The 22337-nt window shown below is 37.5% G+C and overlaps 1 protein-coding gene across 1 annotated transcript in view; it reads left to right on the top strand.

Moving 5' to 3' along the window:
• The window catches only part of LOC121367923 (cysteine-rich DPF motif domain-containing protein 1-like), a 48886-nt gene extending 26770 nt beyond the window's left edge, over window positions 1-22116 (top strand). Inside the window, exons 4-5 of the mRNA XM_041492379.1 lie at window positions 15618-15709; window positions 21538-22116. Coding sequence (XP_041348313.1) covers window positions 15618-15653 — 36 coding nt within the window. The 3' untranslated portion in view covers window positions 15654-15709; window positions 21538-22116. The remainder of the gene's footprint in view (window positions 1-15617; window positions 15710-21537) is intronic.
• Window positions 22117-22337: the final 221 nt, after the last annotated feature.

The following is a 22337-nucleotide window of genomic DNA, read 5'->3' as shown; positions in this document are numbered from 1 at the left end:
GTGTAACAAAGGCTGTGGCAGGTACTATCCTGTCTGGGGGATGGTGCATATAAAAGATCCCTTGCTGCTAATTGAAAAGAGTAGTCCATGAAGTGGCGACAGCGGGTTTCCTCTCTATATCTACATGGTCTTTAACAATGTCTGATGCCATATAACCATAAATAAAATGTGTTGAGTGTTTCATTAAATAAATCATTTCCTGAAGCTGAAATTTTGTGTATAGCTTTATCACGTACAACACTTTACAGATCAAGTTTCACTTTCAAGGTGATTTACCCATTTTGTCAGCCCTTGAAGTTAGGAGCAACCTAAATTTTAGGGGCATAGTATTGTTTTAGCAGTACTCTCAAAAGACGCATTTTCTTCTATTTCAAAAAACAAAACATGAGAGAGGGTAAAAAAGAAAAGAAAGAAAGAAACTGGCCTCAAATATTTAACATAGAGTTGAAGATGATTTTTAGGGTAGCCTACTTCACAAACAGTATATGGATGATGATGAGGAGATGAATGGTGAAGCTTTGACAGGGCCATGCATGCTCCACACTTGGCATTGAGCTCTTAAAAATTGATGTCACCCATGTCTGGGTACAAGGAACCTGTAGTGTATGCTGTGTAATCATCTCCCTTTATAGGCTGGTAGGTACTGGGTTCGGATCCCAGTCGAGGCATGGGATTTTTAATCCAGATACCGACTCCAAACCCTGAGTGAGTGCTCCGCAAGGCTCAATGGGTAGGTGTAAACCACTTGCACCGACCAGTGATCCATAACTGGTTCAACAAAGGCCATGGTTAGTGCTATCCTGCCTGTGGGAAGCGCAAATAAAAGATCCCTTGCTGCTAATCGGAAAGAGTAGCCCATGTAGTGGCGACAGCGGGTTTCCTCTCAAAATCTGTGTGGTCCTTAACCATATGTCTGATGCCATATAACCGTAAATAAAATGTGTTGAGTGCGTCCTTAAATAAAACATTTCTTTCTTTCATCTCCCTTTGGTAAACACGCCTATTATTATGCCCTTGAAGTGGGTGGGGGTGGGATTTAGCTCAGTGGGTTGAGCGCTCGCCTGAGGTGCTTGTGTCGAAGGATTGAACCACCTCGGTGGATCCATTCAACTGATTGGGTTTTTTCTTGTTCCAACCAGTGCACCACAACTGGTCAAAGGCTGTGGTATATGTGCTATCCTGTCTGTGGGAAAGTACATATAAAAGATCCTTTGCTGCATTAGGAAAAATGTAGCGGGTTTCCTCTGACGACTACGAGTCAGAATTAACAAATATTTGACATCCAGTAATCAATCATTATGTTTCTTTCATGTTGGTGGATTTTGGTTTACGTGGAATTACACTTGCCCACTATAAGGCTGTGGTGCACTAACTCTGGATTGGAGTTGGTGCTGGAATGACAAATTCCCCATTCCTTAATATATGTTTACGTACATACATATACATTTGTAATGGCAATTGCCCCCCCCCCCCTAAAGTGTTCCTAAAATCTGTCAATCTGGTCTTGGCAAAGAGCAATAAAGTAAGATTTCAAACAAATGCTGCATCCTCTCACTGTTTTGAAAATGGCAAAATGCTTTTCAGGGTTGATCGAGTAACCAGGCTAAGACTCAAACACTCTTACTCATAAATTAATAATAAAACAGAAAACAAATGTTGGAACCAATTTTATGATAAGTGTACATGATAAATTCATGTTATTTTATCAGGTGATATACTTAAAGTTATTCTTGCAACTCTTGCAGTTTATATTTCGAACCCTGCTTTTGACCCTCTAATATGGGATGGTGCATATGAAAGATCCTTTGCTACTAATGGAAAGATATAGCGGGTTTCCTCTCTAAAACTATATGTCAGAATTACCAAATGTTTCACATCAATTAGTCAATGATTAATAAATCAATCTGCTCTAGTGGTGTCATTAAACAAAAACAAACTTTACAAACAAAGTTGGACATGTTTTTACTGTAAAATGTAGTGTCACGATAACTGATAAAAGGTGCCATTAATGCTTGAATGTTTTCACAAGCCTACATGGAGATAACCCTACAATCTACCAGTACTAGCAAGATATACCTTGAAACCCCTCCAAACCGGACACCCGCGGGACCAAGTAAAAAGTCCAGTTTTAATGGGTATCCATCTTAGAGAGGCTATGTTCTGTACTGATATTTAAAAATGTCCCATTTTGAGGGAATTCCAGTAACAGAAGGTCCAGTTAATAGGGGTTTGACTGTATATGACTATAAATTACAACCTCTGGTTTCCTTTGTCAAAAGTGTCCATGTGAAGCTAGTCTCATGATACTAACCCGGAACTACTGATCTCCAATTTTTAATCAGATAAGCAACATTTGACAGCATTTAGGTTGTACTATATTATGTATAAGCGACAATGTTAAAATATGTGGTTAAAAATACCATGGCATGGCATATTAAGATATGAACCAAACTATGACTCATAAATATAAAGACTACAACACCTCCCCAGGGTACTCGACAGCGGTACGTGTACTTGAATAAAGTAGGGAACATCATCAATATAAAGACTACAACACCTCCCCAGGGTACTCGACAGCGGTACGTGTACTTGAATAAAGTAGGGAACATCATCAATATAAAGACTACAACACCTCCCCAGGGTACTCGACAGCGGTACGTGTACTTGAATAAAGTAGGGAACATCATCAATATAAAGACTACAACACCTCCCCAGGGTACTCGACAGCGGTACGTGTACTTGAATAAAGTAGGGAACATCATCAATATAAAGACTACAACACCTCCCCAGGGTACTCGACAGCGGTACGTGTACTTGAATAAAGTAGGGAACATCATCAATATAAAGACTACAACACCTCCCCAGGGTACTCGACAGCGGTACGTGTACTTGAATAAAGTAGGGAACATCATCAATATAAAGACTACAACACCTCCCCAGGGTACTCGACAGCGGTACGTGTACTTGAATAAAGTAGGGAACATCATCAATATAAAGACTACAACACCTCCCCAGGGTACTCGACAGCGGTACGTGTACTTGAATAAAGTAGGGAACATCATCAATATAAAGACTACAACACCTCCCCAGGGTACTCGACAGCGGTACGTGTACTTGAATAAAGTAGGGAACATCATCAATATAAAGACTACAACACCTCCCCAGGGTACTCGACAGCGGTACGTGTACTTGAATAAAGTAGGGAACATCATCAATATAAAGACTACAACACCTCCCCAGGGTACTCGACAGCGGTACGTGTACTTGAATAAAGTAGGGAACATCATCAATATAAAGACTACAACACCTCCCCAGGGTACTCGACAGCGGTACGTGTACTTGAATAAAGTAGGGAACATCATCAATATAAAGACTACAACACCTCCCCAGGGTACTCGACAGCGGTACGTGTACTTGAATAAAGTAGGGAACATCATCAATATAAAGACTACAACACCTCCCCAGGGTACTCGACAGCGGTACGTGTACTTGAATAAAGTAGGGAACATCATCAATATAAAGACTACAACACCTCCCCAGGGTACTCGACAGCGGTACGTGTACTTGAATAAAGTAGGGAACATCATCAATATAAAGACTACAACACCTCCCCAGGGTACTCGACAGCGGTACGTGTACTTGAATAAAGTAGGGAACATCATCAATATAAAGACTACAACACCTCCCCAGGGTACTCGACAGCGGTACGTGTACTTGAATAAAGTAGGGAACATCATCAATATAAAGACTACAACACCTCCCCAGGGTACTCGACAGCGGTACGTGTACTTGAATAAAGTAGGGAACATCATCAATATAAAGACTACAACACCTCCCCAGGGTACTCGACAGCGGTACGTGTACTTGAATAAAGTAGGGAACATCATCAATATAAAGACTACAACACCTCCCCAGGGTACTCGACAGCGGTACGTGTACTTGAATAAAGTAGGGAACATCATCAATATAAAGACTACAACACCTCCCCAGGGTACTCGACAGCGGTACGTGTACTTGAATAAAGTAGGGAACATCATCAATATAAAGACTACAACACCTCCCCAGGGTACTCGACAGCGGTACGTGTACTTGAATAAAGTAGGGAACATCATCAATATAAAGACTACAACACCTCCCCAGGGTACTCGACAGCGGTACGTGTACTTGAATAAAGTAGGGAACATCATCAATATAAAGACTACAACACCTCCCCAGGGTACTCGACAGCGGTACGTGTACTTGAATAAAGTAGGAACATCATCAATATAAAGACTACAAACCTCCCCACTCGACAGCGGTACGTGTACTTGAATAAAGTAGGGAACATCATCAATATAAAGACTACAACACCTCCCCAGGGTACTCGACAGCGGTACGTGTACTTGAATAAAGTAGGGAACATCATCAATATAAAGACTACAACACCTCCCCAGGGTACTCGACAGCGGTACGTGTACTTGAATAAAGTAGGGAACATCATCAATATAAAGACTACAACACCTCCCCAGGGTACTCGACAGCGGTACGTGTACTTGAATAAAGTAGGGAACATCATCAATATAAAGACTACAACACCTCCCCAGGGTACTCGACAGCGGTACGTGTACTTGAATAAAGTAGGGAACATCATCAATATAAAGACTACAACACCTCCCCAGGGTACTCGACAGCGGTACGTGTACTTGAATAAAGTAGGGAACATCATCAATATAAAGACTACAACACCTCCCCAGGGTACTCGACAGCGGTACGTGTACTTGAATAAAGTAGGGAACATCATCAATATAAAGACTACAACACCTCCCCAGGGTACTCGACAGCGGTACGTGTACTTGAATAAAGTAGGGAACATCATCAATATAAAGACTACAACACCTCCCCAGGGTACTCGACAGCGGTACGTGTACTTGAATAAAGTAGGGAACATCATCAATATAAAGACTACAACACCTCCCCAGGGTACTCGACAGCGGTACGTGTACTTGAATAAAGTAGGGAACATCATCAATATAAAGACTACAACACCTCCCCAGGGTACTCGACAGCGGTACGTGTACTTGAATAAAGTAGGGAACATCATCAATATAAAGACTACAACACCTCCCCAGGGTACTCGACAGCGGTACGTGTACTTGAATAAAGTAGGGAACATCATCAATATAAAGACTACAACACCTCCCCAGGGTACTCGACAGCGGTACGTGTACTTGAATAAAGTAGGGAACTTGAATAAAGTAGGGAACGTCATCAATATAAAGACTACAACACAGCGGTACGTGTACTTGAATAAAGTAGGGAACATCATATATAAAGACTACAACACCTCCCCAGGGTACTCGACAGCGGTACGTGTACTTGAATAAAGTAGGGAACATCATCAATATAAAGACTACAACACCTCCCCAGGGTACTCGACAGCGGTACGTGTACTTGAATAAAGTAGGGAACATCATCAATATAAAGACTACAACACCTCCCCAGGGTACTCGACAGCGGTACGTGTACTTGAATAAAGTAGGGAACATCATCAATATAAAGACTACAACACCTCCCCAGGGTACTCGACAGCGGTACGTGTACTTGAATAAAGTAGGGAACATCATCAATATAAAGACTACAACACCTCCCCAGGGTACTCGACAGCGGTACGTGTACTTGAATAAAGTAGGGAACATCATCAATATAAAGACTACAACACCTCCCCAGGGTACCCGACAGCGGTACGTGTACTTGAATAAAGTAGGGAACATCATCAATATAAAGACTACAACACCTCCCCAGGGTACCCGACAGCGGTACGTGTACTTGAATAAAGTAGGGAACATCATCAATATAAAGACTACAACACCTCCCCAGGGTACTCGACAGCGGTACGTGTACTTGAATAAAGTAGGGAACATCATCAATATAAAGACTACAACACCTCCCCAGGGTACTCGACAGCGGTACGTGTACTTGAATAAAGTAGGGAACATCATAAAAATGCATTCATGCGGCTAGGTTGTCGCAAGGTAGTTACAAGGTTATTACAAGGTAGTACAAGCAATGTAATTATTTGCAAGCTAACATTTAGCTCGCGTTAGCTAGTCAGTAATTCTGCAAGCTTGCCGCATGCATGTTTTCATTTGTGCAGACATGTGCAAGCTTGTTGCATGCATATCTTCAACTGTGCAAGCTTCTCGCAAGCATTTTTTCATTTTCAAAAATTTCAGAAAATTAATGTGTAATCATTTCCTTCGACATTCCAGAGGTGTTCTGTCAATTACACATGCTATTCAAGCTTTATGCAGACAGCTTGCCTTATGCACATTTTAGGTCACATGCTCCTGTTTGACTTATTTTCTTATCATTCGGGGGGGGGGGGGGGGGGGGGGGGGGGGGGGGGGGGGGGGGGGACATAGCCCAGTGGTAAAGTGCTCGCTTGATGTGCGGTCAGTGTGAGATAGATCCCCGTCACATATTGCACTATTTCTCGTTCCAGCCAGTGCACCATGACTGGTATATCAAAGGTCATAATATGTACTACTCTGTCTGTGGGATAGTGTATATAAAAGATCCCTTGCTGTTAATCGAAAAAAGTAGCCCACGAAGTGGCGACAGTGGGTTTCCTCTCTCAATAACTATATGGTCCTTAACCATATGTCTGATGCCATATAACCGTAAATAAAATGTGTTGAGTGCGTCATTAAATAAAACATTAAAAACAAAGATTATCATTGGATTGCAAAATGATTGTAAGGCTTCTCATCACTCAAAAACACTTTTGCTGGTATCTGATTGTCATCACCTAAAAAATGTCACACCTAAAAAATGGACATCTGCAAGTGATTGGTATGCTTGAAGTTGGAACGGCACAAAACACTGTTGTTAGACGTTGTAGTTTTCATTAGTGTTCATTAGAACACCATGCAGTGTGTGGAGATGTTATCAATGGTTAGGAGTATTAGAGATTTTCTGTATTTAGGTGCCTATGTGTGACGTCATGTTTGCAAAATGCCTATACCAGGCTAATACACATATGAAATCATTTGGAAACATCCTGAAACATTCCTGAATTAAGACCAATTAGTGGAAGAACTATGTGCAATCGGTTATATGAGACAAATTCTTTTAGCATGTCTATACTTTGTCCTGTTACGTCATCGATGACTCACAATGCATGGTGTAGACTACATTTCAGGTTCAGAAGTCATGGCTGGTCCACCATACTTTTAACAGATACATAATACAAGGTTTTGATTTACATTTATTTTAAAATATTACTGAGATTTTAATGATGCACTGTTAGTATATAGTCCATTGGGCTATTTCTTGTTCCGGCCAGTGCACCACAACTGGTATATCAAAGGCCGTGGTATGTGTTATCCTGTCTGTGGGATGGAGCATAGAAAAGATACCTTGCTACTAATGGAAAAATGTAGCAGGTGTCCTCTCTAAGACTAACACATGTATACAGCTGTATGTCAGAATTACCAAATGTTGGACTTCCAATGAATAGCTGATGTCTAATAATGTGCTCTGGTGGTGTTGTTAAACAAAACATACTTTTACTTTAACTTTTCTGTGAATTTTGGGTAATATAGATATTAGTACTTCACAGGCAATTTAAAATGTTGAGGTAACGAGCTCAGTTGGCAAGTAAACAAAATCCAAAATCCACCATACAATATTGACTTTTATTTTTCAACTTTAGCTTATACAGTCAAATGTCTTTATCTCAACCTCTATAAACACCAGGTCCAGTGCCGGTCCCAGCAGTTTTCCTATGCAATGTTACGAAATTAAACACTGTTATCTCAAGCATGCTAATCTCAATTACGAGGCTTATCTTAGCATATTTTGGTGTCCCTAGGTGCACTTTCCTGTTTTTTTCTCGAAGTATATAAAAGAATTAAATTTTTTACTTATGCTTAGGATATTAATTTCATATGTTATTTCATTCTTCCTTCTTCCCTAAATTCCGCTACTTAACATAACAGAAAATGTTCAACATTTATAAAACCATTATTAAACAGTAAAATATGCCAGTAGATGGACCACTTGTTGGAGATCCTGGCCCTTCTGTTGAATCTTGCATTAACCCCCCCCCCCCCCAAAAAAAAAAAAAAAAAAAAAAAAACCCCACCACCAACAAAACTAGGTGCGTCAAACAAAAATTAATTGTTAGGAAAACAGAAACGAATTTCGAAGCAATTAGTGCCGTTGAGCAGAATATCAAAGTCAGAAGTAGCGAACCAATTCTCTATTCTATCAAACACGTTATCAACCTGGATAAAAAAAAAATGCTGACAAAATTAAAGAAGCATATCTTCAGTGTGCTCGATGTTTTATGCATGATCAATCAGGCATGGGGAAATGTAACGCCGAAAACAATTAAGAACTGTTTCCAACATGCATAGTTTGGTACAACTGATGACCAGACAGTGTAGACAACTCAGACGACGACATCCCATTAAGCAGACTGTGTATACCAATTGCCACTTACGCAAGCCTGGACGACTATTTGAACACATGTGAGACCGTGACTGAGGATGACAACATTATTGACACAATACTCTGTGCAAGAACCTTAACACCTGATGACAACAAGGACAACAATGATGCTACTAATATAATGACACCATTGCCCACTGACCACCTACTAGCAGGTGTATCCCAGATCACAAGTCACCCTATGACAGAGGACTTTAAAGCCACAGTTGCAAGGCAGTTAAAAGCCACTTCGAGAAGTGATTGCTTTGAATGTTGGCACATTTTGGTATACTTGGTCAGCATGAAGAAATTCACACACATAAAAAGGGTTATTTTCAAATACAAAAATGACTATACTGTTTAGTGTTGTTACGTTTGCAAACATAAATTTATGTGTGGGATAATTTTCATCAGGAAACTGTTAGTTTAACTCGAGCTACCGATATCTCGAGCATGTTGGTCTGGTCCCTTCAACATCGAGATAACAACATTTGACTGTATTTATAAAGGCTTTTCAAGGGCATTTAGTAAAAATAAAATGATATGGTAAATATAATAGGCATTTGTATTGTTAATTTAAAAGCAATGAAAGCAAAACATAATTTTTGCGACATGAAAAGGTCACAACAGACTGAGTCTCCATAAATTTGCATTCTGTACTAAAATTGCTAATAACATCAATTTTGTTTTGTTTTAAAGAGTGAGATGTAGCCCAGAGGTAAAATGCTTGCTTGATGCATGGTTGGTCTAGGATCGATCCCCATTGGTGGGTCCATATTAAACATGGTGGTTGTGATTTTGAAAATGAACATTGCGGGCTGCCAACATAATTATTACCGGAGCTTTGGATGGCTCCTAAGCTAAGGCAATAAATGCTGTGCCCAAAATTGAAAAGAAAAATAAGTATACCTTAAATAAATGTGCTCAAATTAACCACTGAAATGAGCTTGAATTATACTAATGTAACTTGAAATGCATTTCTGAATAACTCTTCAGCAGTTATTAACATTTGTGTGCTGAAATAGACTGACACAAAAAACCTGTTAGAGAGATATAAAGCCCTGACTATCAATCAGAGCTGCACAGCCGCTATCACTCCATAAATATGAAATATACTACTCCACTTTGTCTAGGGACATACAAAATATATTCCACAATAAGTAATTTGTGCACATCTTAAATTTGTTCAACATGTTCAGCAAGACTGTGGTCTGGATGTTCCATACATCGCCATAGCAATGCATGACTACAATTAGATATGTCATCCACTGAACACAACGAATTAACTGGTTTACTTGACATATTTTTCCAAATATCCCCAATGACGGTTGAGTAGTTTGTACCTAACATTGAACTTTTACACAGTCCTCTAATTAAACTAGAGCACTTGTCTAAATTGCTGATGCCATATAACTGTAAATATAATGTGTTGAGTGTGTCATTAAATAAAACATTTCCTTCCTTCCTTGTCTGAATTGTTACAGAACGCACATTGGGCTATTTCTCGTTCCAACCAAAAAAGTAAAGTTTGTTTTATTTAATGACGCCTCTAGAGCACATTGAATTTTATCTTATCATTGGCTATTGGATGTCAAACATTTGGTCATTCTGACATATTTCTTTAGAGGAAACCTGCTGCCGCTACATAGGCTACTCTTTCAAGGGGTCTTTTATGTGCACTTTTCCACAGACAGGACAGCACATAACACAGCCTTTGATGAACCAGTTGTGGACCACTGGTTGGAACGGAAAATAGCCCAAACTGGTATATCATAGGCCGTTGTATGTGCTATCCTGTCTGTGGAATGGTGCATATAAAAGATCCCTTGCTACTAATGAAAAAATATAGAGAGTATTCTTTAAGATAATATGTCAAAATTACCAAATGTTTGATATCCAGTAGCCAATGATTAATAAATCAGTGTTCTCTAGTGGTGTTGTTAAACAAAACAAACTAACTTTTTGTAGCAGAACCCACTGGGTAAATAGCAGAGTGCATAACTGATATATCAAAGGGTATAACGTGTTAAAATTACGCTGCCAGGAATGGCTAAATAAAAGCTATAAGGTAGCACTAAACCAAATAATTTCCAGCTCGGTCAAAGTTTGAGGTACACCGAACTTTTGATAGAGAAGTTAACACCACAAGTCCTGTGATTGGTTATAAATGTGAGTGTGTTGGTTGTAAAAACAATTAGTTTCATCTGAGCTAAAAATATATGCAATTTAATTCATCTAGTACCACTGTGTCAAGTAGCCTTGTGCTTGGAACATGTATGGGGTACCTGTAAAAAAAAGGTACCCAAATTTTGTGTGAAACTATGGGTTTTGTAAAAACATCTGCTGACACCGAAAATGAGCCATGAAAGGTACCATTTTCTTCAGTTAATACTTTGAGGTAGGGGTTGCAGTACTGATATTTATGGATCATAGTTTGGTTGATATATTGCATATAGTGTTTTTAAGCACAAACGTTAACATGGTTGCCTATGGGATTTTATTTGGTATAGTCATACCTATAAACACTATTCATATCTAGTTACACCATATTTGCCTCCCTTTGTCCATGTTTTGCTATTTTGCATTTCTAGCTGAAAATATTTTTGTATTAATGTATACTTGTGAAAAATACGTTTTTAAATGTTGCTTGATTGTACATTTTATATCACTACAGTACATTAGTTTGATATGTTATACCCACACTGTTTCATTTGGTCTATTTATTATTATTATTATTATTTAATTTGTTAAAGATAACTCTTCCCTCGGAGCTCATGAATTATTTGTAATGAATTCACACTTCCTTTTACATTCCCCACTGCTTAGTCAACCCCAAAGTGTCTTTTATGCTCACTGTATTTCCTACATTCAGAATGGCAACACATACTACAGTCATGGGACTCTGGAAAACATCTGATAATTCTGACATACATTTTTAGAGAAGAAATCTGCTACATTTTTCCATTAGTAGCAAGGGATTTTTTATATGCACCATGCCACAGACAGGATAGCACATACCATGGCCTGTGATATCTCAGTCGTGGATATCTCAATGGCTGGAACGAGAAATAGCCCAATGGGCCCACTGACAGAAATCGACCCTAGACAGACCATGCATCAAAACAAGCAGTTAAGTACTGCTGGGCTACTTAGTTATTTTTCAAGAATCAAAAAAGAATTTAAAATAAAATACGATCTTGTTAGCGTTTTTATTAATATGTATTACTATAGTTTCAAATTTAATCAAGGATTGTCTGTTATTTCTCTTAGGTTAATTAGTGTGTGAGAAAATAAAGCATGGCAATCATTTGTGTGAACGGTTTCATCAATTCACACAGTGTGTGCATTTAAAAAAATTAAAAATTGTATCTTATTGAGCCTAAAAGAATTCACAGACAAGCCTTCAGTGATTTATTAAATTTATATCACTGTGAATTATTCACTTTATACATTTAGATTTAGGTGGGGGATTTTCCCCGTCTCTCTCTTTTTTAAACCTAACATTCTAAAGTCCTATGTTCATGCATCTGTAAGCTCTGACAGGTATAACTTGACATAACTTCAAGACAGCAATTTAGCCTTTCACTGGTGTTTAAAAGTTATATGTGTTAATAAAATGTGTGGAATTTGAACGAATAAATTATCATTATGACACCTTATTGCTAAGTTAGACACGGTCTGGCGAGTTTTAATGCAATCACGTATGTGCTATTTTGTTGAGTATGCTTCACTGGACTTTGAAAGATTATAGGAATGCCTTGCTCCGTGTAGGCAGATCATGTCTGTGTGTATAACTATGTGTGCAGAAATTATTTGAATTAGAAATTCATTATACTCATTCTTGTTGAAGAGCTGTTTGAAAGCATATTTAATTCAGTAATATAATGTCAGTAGTAGGTGTTTTTATTCCCTTTTTAAAGTTTGTTTAGTAGCGGTAGGTTATGGGTTCACACCCTGGTACTGGCTCCCCCACACAGCGACATTTAATAACTACACTGGCTCCTCTTTCACTAGGCTCAATTAACCACTAATAATTAACCACTAACCCATTGTCCTGCATGAACAGACAGCCCAGATAAATGAGGTGTATGTCCAGGACTGTGCTTGAACCTTGATTGGATATAAGCATGAAAAAAGTGTTTACTGAAATGTCTTTCAACTGAATTTAAAGTTACATTATTATATTTTTACATATTATTTGTAAGAAATTACTACAAGTGAATTAATCCCATACATAATCTTTGTATATAATTCACTTGAAATTGTAATATGTTTCCACTGTTATAGTTGTTTCTTTATGCATTCTTGGAAAGTTAAAGAAAACTTTCCCATCATATATCCACCAAAATATAGGTAGATGTGTGTGCTAAAGCATGATGACTGTGTTACATACATGTCATGTTATTAGCTAATGTATTAGCTTTTCAATAATTTCATTTTTTCCCACTAGTGAATGTACATGTAGTTTAACAAAATAACATAATGATGAGATGTTATTAAACAAAATGTTTTCTCTTTTCACACTAGCTATTATTACAAAATACTTTCCATTAGAAGTCTTTAAATTTATTAAGAACCGTATTTTACAAGGGTTTTTTTCTTTAAATCTGTTTTAACCTTTTTACTTATCTGTGTAGCATGACGGCGCATGGTTTGCCATGAATTTAATTACATTGTGGATGTGATGGCATACTGCATGCCACTATTACTTTGACGTCATGAAAAGACTGCCCGTGATGTCATTCCAGAACAAATGCGAAAAGGTTAAATAATATTCACAGATTCAATCAAATTTAATAGATCTGGAATAAAACCCCTGAGTTTATACTGAAAGAGCATTGTCACTTAAATATAACAGTACATAATGTTGCTGTCATATTTTTTTCTTTTCTGTGTTTTCTTTCTTTCTTGTTGCCTATTTTACTCCTATAAAGAAAGTGTCATATAGTTGCATACAAAGTCAAGAGTAGATATAGTTTTTCTTTTTTGAAATATGAATAGTTTAAAAGGCCGCGTTGATCTAGCTCTGGTAGATAGGGTGTGTGTATGTGTGTGTGTTTTCAGTGGATAATAACACATTGCTTTGTAAGACTGTCAGGCTGAACCCAAATACTGAGATTATCAAAACCTCTGTTGCTGAACACTCGACTTTTTCACTCGACAATAAAAGCATTTACGGGGAAAAGAAAGATGCGAACATGACGTCCCAACCGTAACCAAACACTCAGACATATCGTCTCTTGGGCTTTCAATCAGTCAAACAGTTTATTGTTTCCTTCTTTCATTTTATTACGTCTGTCAGAGACATGTTAAAAAACGAAAAGAAAAAACCCCGAAACAAACAACCAAAAAAACACACATCAATTTTAAGAATGTGCACGTCTATGATTGAACAGAAAGTTTTAAGTTCCATAATAGTATTTTGCATTCTTTTCATACTTTGTTCCTACATCATGTTTTATTAAATGAATATTTTGTGTTTGATCATGGTTGCTGGGGCAAAAAAAGATCAAACGGATAGAGTAGTAGCTGTTATATATATATATATATATAAGTACGGTAATGTAATGTATTATTGAATTACTGTACGTTATTATCTATATGTCATCAGAGTTATTTGTGCTGTGGTGTCATTAAGCAAATATCCCTTTCCTTTCTTTACTCTGTTTAACATGACGAGACACATTTCAAGCCATGCATTATCATCCACAACACCCCATTACAGTGTTCATTAAATAGGTTAAAGTTGGGGGGGGGGGGGGGGGGTGGTAACAACACCACTAGAGCACATTGATTAATTAATCATCGGCTATTGGGTATTAAATATTCGGTAATTGTGATATAGTCTTCAGAGGAAACCCGCTATATTTTTTCATTGGTAGCAGCAAGGGATCTTTTATATGCACTTTAACATAGACAGTGTTTAAATATCCATATATCACTTTACCATAGACAGTGTTTAAATATCCATATATCACTTTACCATAGACAGAATAGCAGACACCTCGACCTTTGATATACCCATCAAGTGACACTGGGTGGAATGGGATAAAAGCCTGTGTTGGATGAGAGAGCTGGCAGATGTCAGTATTTGCACCGATGACAGGTGTGCACTTTTACAGCTTGCTCTGAATATGTACATGTACCTTAAACCATTGACCTTGAATGGAAAAATGTAGTTCATTTTCTCAAAGACTGTCCAAAAATTACAAATATTTGACATCGAGTAGTCAATGATTAATTAATCGCTGTGCATTATATCATTAAACAAAACAATTTTTGTATTATTATTATACACATGTCATGTAATTGGCCTAGTTTATTCTACCACTTCAAAATGTGTTACCCAGTGTTCAAAACAAGTGAAAATAGTGTCTGACAAGTGGATTTATAGATGTATTAATCCGATGGACTAATGACAATTTCTGCTGATATCTATCACTGCTACCTGTTGATAATTGTCTTTGTTTGTTTTTTGTGTCTAGGAACTGTTGGACCAGTTGCCTGAGGTGTAATGGGTCACATGATCAAATGCCCTCCATGGACTCTTTGTTTTTGTTTTTTTCTCCTGTCCCAAGCAGTGCCATGTGTCTATCATAACAAAAGCCATCCTCTGTGGAAAAGTGCCTTTAAAAAAATCAGGTTTTGCTTTTTCAGTAGAAGTAACGTGTGGTTGCAGTGGGCTTACTCTCTTACTCAAAACCAGTGTCAAAATATTCATATATAATAATAATAATAATAATAGATTTTTATTTCAGATCAGTGATCCATAGAACATATTTAAACATCACATACAAAACTGATTACATAATATATACAGTAGCTTGTGCCAGCGATTAACACAAACAGATTTCATGTACACATTTGTACACCGCAGGTGGGCAAGTATGTCGTTTGAGGTTGTTTCGATTCTGCTCTTCAGCGAATATGCTGTTGAGCAAAGTAAAGCTCTAAAGCTTTTTACTCAATGACCGACAAATGTCTTGCTGGCACTGTATGGTCGTCGTTGTCCGATCACCCATCAGTATGCATTATTATAACGTATGTTAAGATCCTTCATGGTATATCAGACACCAAATACCTGTAGCTGTAGTTTTAAAATGTGCTGAGGTGTCGTTAAACAAATATCCCTCCTTTTTTTCTAGGAACTGTTACGCAAACACAAGAAGGATCCAAGTTGATCTGTATCTTCCACACACCAAGAACTACGGAAACAATAACAGCACTGACAGATTGGGTAATGTATTTTACTTTCTTTTAATATTTCATTGCAGTAAATTAGTTTTTTTCAAATAGGTCCCAATGTCTGGTATATCAAAGGTTGTGGTGTGTGCTGTCCGGTCTGTGGAAGAGTACATGTAAAAGATCCCTTGTTACGTATGGAAACTGTAGCAGCATTCCTCTAAGACTATAATGTCAGAATTACCCAAATGTTATGTTTGACATCCAGTAGCCAGTGATTAATAAATCACTGTCCTCTAGTTGTGTTGTTAAACAAAACAAACTTTAGCCTTTGTTTTTTTTCAAATGTGCCCAGGAATGAGCTCAAATGCAGGAGGCAGGCAGGAAATGTTTTATTTAACGACGCACTCAACACATTTTATTTATGGTTATATGGCGTCAGACATATGGTTAAGGACCACACAGATATTGAGAGAGGAAACCTGCTGTCGCCACTTTATGGGCTACTCTTTTCGGTTGGCAGCAAGGGATCTTTTATATGCACCATCCCACACACAGGATAGTACATACAATAGCCTTTGTTACACCAGTTGTGGAGTACTGGCTGGAACGAGAAATAGCCCAACGGGTCCACCGACGAGGATCGATCCTAGACGGGCTGTGCATCAAGCGAACGCTTTGCCACTGGGCTACATCCCGCCCCCAAATGCAGGACTGACCCCCGTCAGTGGACCCAATGTGCTTTCCTTCTTGTCTTGAAAGGACATTAAAAAAACTTCTTGTTATTCAGTAGTCTGTACCATAGTCTGTGATGACATAGACAACTTTTTTTAAATTATTATTGGCAGCAATGGATCATTTATATGCACCATCCCACAGACAGGATAGTACATACCACAGTCTTTTTTTCACCAGTTGTGACACTGGCTAGAATTTTAAAAAATAAGCCCAATGAGCTTACTGACAGAGATCAGTTGTTGATGGATCATGCATTGATCAGGTTTGTGCTTCACCACTAAACTACGTCCCAACCCATTTATTGAACAGACTGCCCTGAGTATGGTGGTTTTGTAGACAGGTAGGTAGGTAGGTAACTAGTTTAACATGCTCTTGTACCACTAGGGTTTCAAACACACCCATCCTGAGTCCGACCTCCGATAAGATCGGTGGCCTGACTCGGGACAGGAATGGTGGTTTTGTAAGATGTTTCTGACTAACAGTGCCTTTGTAATGACTTAAAGGTAGACTAAACTCCAACAAGAGCCTTATGTGTTGGAAAGATGCATATCCGGACTACCAACACACACTTGAACAAATGAAAAACGCGTAATTTTAGAATTAATAAAAAAACGTGAATATTCCTGCTAACTTCTCTGTTATGCACAGTGTAAACAAATGCTCTAATTTACGACAAGGCACTTCGCTTTCATCAACCTGACTTGTAAAACAACATAAATGACTTGATAGTATAATAAATTATTGAACTAAATATATTTCAGTTTGCATCAATATAAGGAAATGGAGTTATAGTATTTTTTTCTTTTAAAAAATCCAAAGAAAAAATGCATATTATTAGGCCTATTGGTAGGATATGTTCGAGCAAAAACAACCACTCACGATACCCAAGTGATAATTTTCTTTTCTCTGGGACTACGTAATTGGTCAGTTTTGTGATTTTAGATGGTAAAGTCTACTTAATCAAGGGTTTTACAGAATTACTTACAGTAATAAAGCTGGTAAAGTCCATTATGATTTGAGGTTATCACACAATACCCTGTGATCTTAATAAAAGAGGCACGTCTTTTTAGTGTGTCTAGACACAGTGTCTAGGGACCGTCTAAATATACACCTGTCAATCAAGAACCACAGGTACAGGCCATGGAAAGAAAAGACCAATTAAGCAAGAAGACACTCCGACTATTATTTCAGTACGTGGGTTAATTTATATACAAAATATAATAGTTATTTCAACACTTTGACAATGGTGGTTTATTTTGTATTGAAAAATAAACCACATATACACGTTGCTGTGTTACTGGGATAGATATTATTACAGAACATTGCGATGCATCCACAAAAATCAGGTATGTTTTGTTTCTTCAGTTCGAAGACTAATTCCTGACGTGACACGTTAGGTATTACGTAACCACCAGCTCGCCAGAGGGCGTATTCACTGGGATGGTACTAAATGGCTGTGCCCGTTATATATAATAGCCATCACATTTAACCGTTTTATTAATTAACTATACGATTATACTTGTTGATATTAAGCAATAATGTGCATTATGTATTGTTGAATATGCACACCAGTCCAAAAGCCTTGCTTTAGCATTCCTTTAATTACATAATAATTTTTTTTTAGTTTTGTTTACAAAATGAGCGTCTGTATATTTAGTGTGTTTCTGACCATCAAACTTCATGAACTACATGTATTTACGAATACGTCAAACACCTTCAGGACCATGTTTAGGGAGGTTAAGTTCTGTACAGATTATTAAAAGGGGACCATTAAAAATGTCCAGTTTTGAGGAAATTCTGGTTTACAGAGGGTCTGGTTTTGAAAGGTTTTCTGTATATATCTTTGTTTTTACAGTTTGAAAAGTATTTCAGAAATAGTAAGACAAACAAACCTATAATACACAAGTCTACGGTTAATATTGACTCAAGTGTATTCAATTTGCTTCTGACGATAACACTTGTTATTTCCTAATATATATCTTTCTTTTTTTAATGTCTAGAATTATTAGGAATTAATTACTGGGATGCTGCAAACATTAGGACTTCCATCAGTATTTGCATCATTCATTTAAAGCATTGGCATTAGCCATCATCACCTCCTGTTGTCACAGTGTTCTGTTCTGCGCTGTACAAGTTGAGAGAAGTATTTCAGAAATAGTAAAACAAACAAAACTTGTACACAGTTACAAGATTAATATTGACTGGAAGTGATAGGCCACGATTCTGAAAATAACCCGTATTTTCAGAAACCCGACTTGCCCCTTGCGAGATGATTGTGATTGTAAATCTTTTGTTGAGGACATGAGTGCTTTCAGGGTAAACCTTTACACAAACTGGCAGAGAGAGAGCTTTGAGTGTTGACGGGCTTGATGAAAACAAGTGTCCCGGCCATCAGGAAGAAACATGTACAGAGTTATCGTGTGATGACAGTGGTGTGTATCTTACCGAGAGAGATAACCAAGACATGCTTCACACATTGTCCGTCGCAACCTGCCGATTGTATAAACATCTCAGATCGATCATCAGCTTCAAGTGTCGCAAGTTTTGAAGTACGTATTCAGAGAGTGGGATTTTTATAGCTCAGTCGGTAGAGCGCTCGTCTGATGTGCTTGAGTCAAAGGATAAAACCTGTTTAGTGGACTTAAATGTTTTGGTTTTTTTCCATCCCAACCAGTGCCCAACAACTGGTATAATATACAAAGACCATGTGCTGTCTCATCTGTGGGAAAGTGCATATAAAAGATCCCTTGCTACTAATGGAAAAATATAGCAGGTTTCATCTGAAGATTAGTTGTGAAAGAATTGCAAAATGTTTGATATCCAATAGCTGATGATTAATTAATTAATTAGTGTTGAATTTTGCATATTGCCCTTTTTTTTTTCTTTTTTTTTTTGTGAAATAAATTTGCATATTAAGAGCACATTTTGTAATGATTTGGGCAAAACAAACTGAATTACCTGAACAAAACTTGCATAACTCAACTGATTTATGGGTCATACTTTAATTTTCACTTTTCAGAGACCCGTCTTATGTACATTGTGTAGCTGTTAACACAGACAATATGTAGTAATAATGTTTAGATTTTTCCCCCTTACTTAAATCGATCTCTGTCTGTCTATTTCCTGTTCCAGCCTGAACTCCACAACTGCTGTAACAAAGGCTGTGGTATGTCCACTGGATGTTGCCTGTAACAGATCCCTTGTTTTTAATTGGAAAGAATAGCCCATCGTGTGGAGGTAGCAGGTTTTCTCTCTCATTATCTTTATCCAGCACCATATAACCATAATCAAAATGTGTTGAGCGTGTCATAAAATAAAACATTACTTCCTTTATCACTACATGCAGGGTAGGATGTAGCTTCGTGGTATAGAGTTCTTGCCTGTCTTGTCTATATCCAGAGACAGGACCTGGACAGACATGCTCGAAACCTCACAGGTATATTAGCATGTTAAAATTACCGCACCACACCGCCTGTCTTGCGATGTGTTTTGAGGATTGATTGCACTTGATGTTACAATTGCCTATGACTGATACGTAAAAAGCCTTGGCACGTACTGTTCTGCCTTGGGAAAGTGCATGAAAAAAGATCTTTTGCTTAATTGTTATTAGGAACTAGGTAGTCTAGGGTGACAGCAGTTTCCTGTCTTTGATGCAAGTGTTGAAATAACCATAGTTAGAGTTGATAGAGTGCTTGCCTGAAGTGCTTCGGTCATACATGATTGATCCTCCTCAGTACACTCATTCGGGGTTTTCCCATCCAAACATGTTTGCATGACAGGTATAATCAATGTCTGTGGTATGTCCTGTCCTGTCTGGGATAATTAATACATATAAAAGATCCCTATAATTCTGCTAATGCTAATAGAAAAATGTATTGGGTTGGTGGGGGGGGGGGGGGGGGATCATTAGAAGACTATGTGTCAGAAGTAACATATGTTTGACATCCAGTAATCGATTTATTAATTAACCAATGTGATTGGTGTTGTAAAACAAAACTTTTTTGTTTTTTTGTTACTACTGCTTGAGAGAGTTGAATTTCCCGTGGTTGTTGTAGGTAGTTTGACTGGACCTTGTTTGAGAGACTGACAAGGCAAAGATCAACATTTTGCTGGTTACACAAGGAAGTAGAGCGATGTTGTTTTAAAGTGCATTCCCCAAGAGGACAAATTTAGCATGTTTCTCTTTAACAAACGGTTCGTTTGGCCAGCTAAAATAGGAGAGAACAACATTTGTACAACGCTGTTCACACATGTCTTTTAAACTTTGTCTGAAGTTGTACATGTGTGTGTAGTCCAATTACGTGTCAAATTCTGATTTCTACACTTTGTCTGATGTTATACATGTGTATATATAGTATATATAGTATATATACACTTTATATGATGTTATATAATCCATTTATATGCCACAGATTTAAATTCTGATTTTTACAGATTTAAATTCTGATTTTTACACTTTATCTGATGTTATATAGTCCATTTATATGCCACAGATTTAAATTCTGATTTTTACACTTTATCTGATGTTATATAGTCCATTTATATGCCACAGATTTAAATTCTGATTTTTAAGCATGAGAATGAATTAAAACAAAACCATATCAACTCTTTTAATTTCTTGTTTTGAAACCAGTTTCAAGTCTTGTATTTTCTATTTGCAGTTAACTTCAGTTTCAGTTTCAGTTTTCAAATATTTATTTATCTTTGTCTATAATTGGGTTGTTTTCATATATACATATATACATATATACAACAGCTGTTAAAGATTGCAAAATCAATTTGTGATTGCATTAAACAAGTAATTATTGGCTATTTATTTTGTTATCAACAGTACTGAACTAGTCACAAAGTAATCTGCTTTTTATAGGGTAGGCTACATGTATATGTATGTGGTTCAAATTGTGAGTATAGGAAACATTTTTTTTTACTTTTTTTTTTTTACGTTGTGTGTAGAAGTATGCTGGGTTTAGTTCCTGGTTAACTGGGAAGTGACCTGCATGATAATTTGTGTCATCTTATCTTAATGTTAATCTTTTAGTGTTTGATTTCAGTTTTAAACTATGAGACCAGCTGACCACATTTCTTTGAACAATGATTATACAATGTACTTAACATAACACTTTTGTTTTTGATTTTTTGATTCAGGGTGGGAATTGTGCCAACAAACACAGATCAGGTTGAATAGGTTCCTTCCGCCTTCTCTTCCTGGTCTGCCTAATGAGCTGAGGCAACTGCCACTTTTGGAAGACAATTGCGACTTCTTGCAGGTAGGGCATAATCGACAATTATCGTGTTGATGCTACGGAGCCTCTTGGTGTGTTTCAACTCTGGCGGCTGTCAAGTTTGCCTGCTTCGTGGTAACATGCTTAATTTTAGGGTGCTACTATTGTTATAACAAGCCGCAGTTTGCTGTTTGTAAGATGCGCTCTTGGCCAACTCGAACTTAGATGCAAGTTTTTGTTTTCCTGTATTTTTTGTATTTTTTTTATGCTTTAATTTCCGTAAACACCTTCGGCGTTTGACCTGATTTTTTGTTTGCTTTCTTCTTCCAGTTTGATGTGTTGAGACATACTCTATGTTTTGTTAGTCCACAGTCTGTATCAGTTTGAACCGTGTGACACTACGACTCGCTGCCAAAAGCCGGAAGTGCTTGAGCTGACCAACAGCGTAGTTCTGTACATGTAGTGCGGCTATATCTGCCTATAAATGCATTCTTACACCCTTGACAGTTGTCTTTCAGCTTGTTTTTGTTGACTTCTGTTATTCTTTCATTCACTTAGGTCACACACAAAAAAACAAAAAAAGTTTGTTCTGTTTAACATCACTAAAGCACATTGATTTATTAATCATCGGCTATTGGATGTCAGACATTTGGTAATTTTGACACATAGTCTTAGAAAGAGAACCTGCAACATTTTTTCATCAGTTGCAAGGGATCTTTTATA

The sequence above is a fragment of the Gigantopelta aegis genome, chromosome 3, assembly GCF_016097555.1.
Source record: "Gigantopelta aegis isolate Gae_Host chromosome 3, Gae_host_genome, whole genome shotgun sequence".
Classification (NCBI taxonomy): Eukaryota; Metazoa; Mollusca; class Gastropoda; order Neomphalida; family Peltospiridae; genus Gigantopelta; species Gigantopelta aegis.
This window is presented reverse-complemented; position numbering and strand designations above follow the sequence as displayed.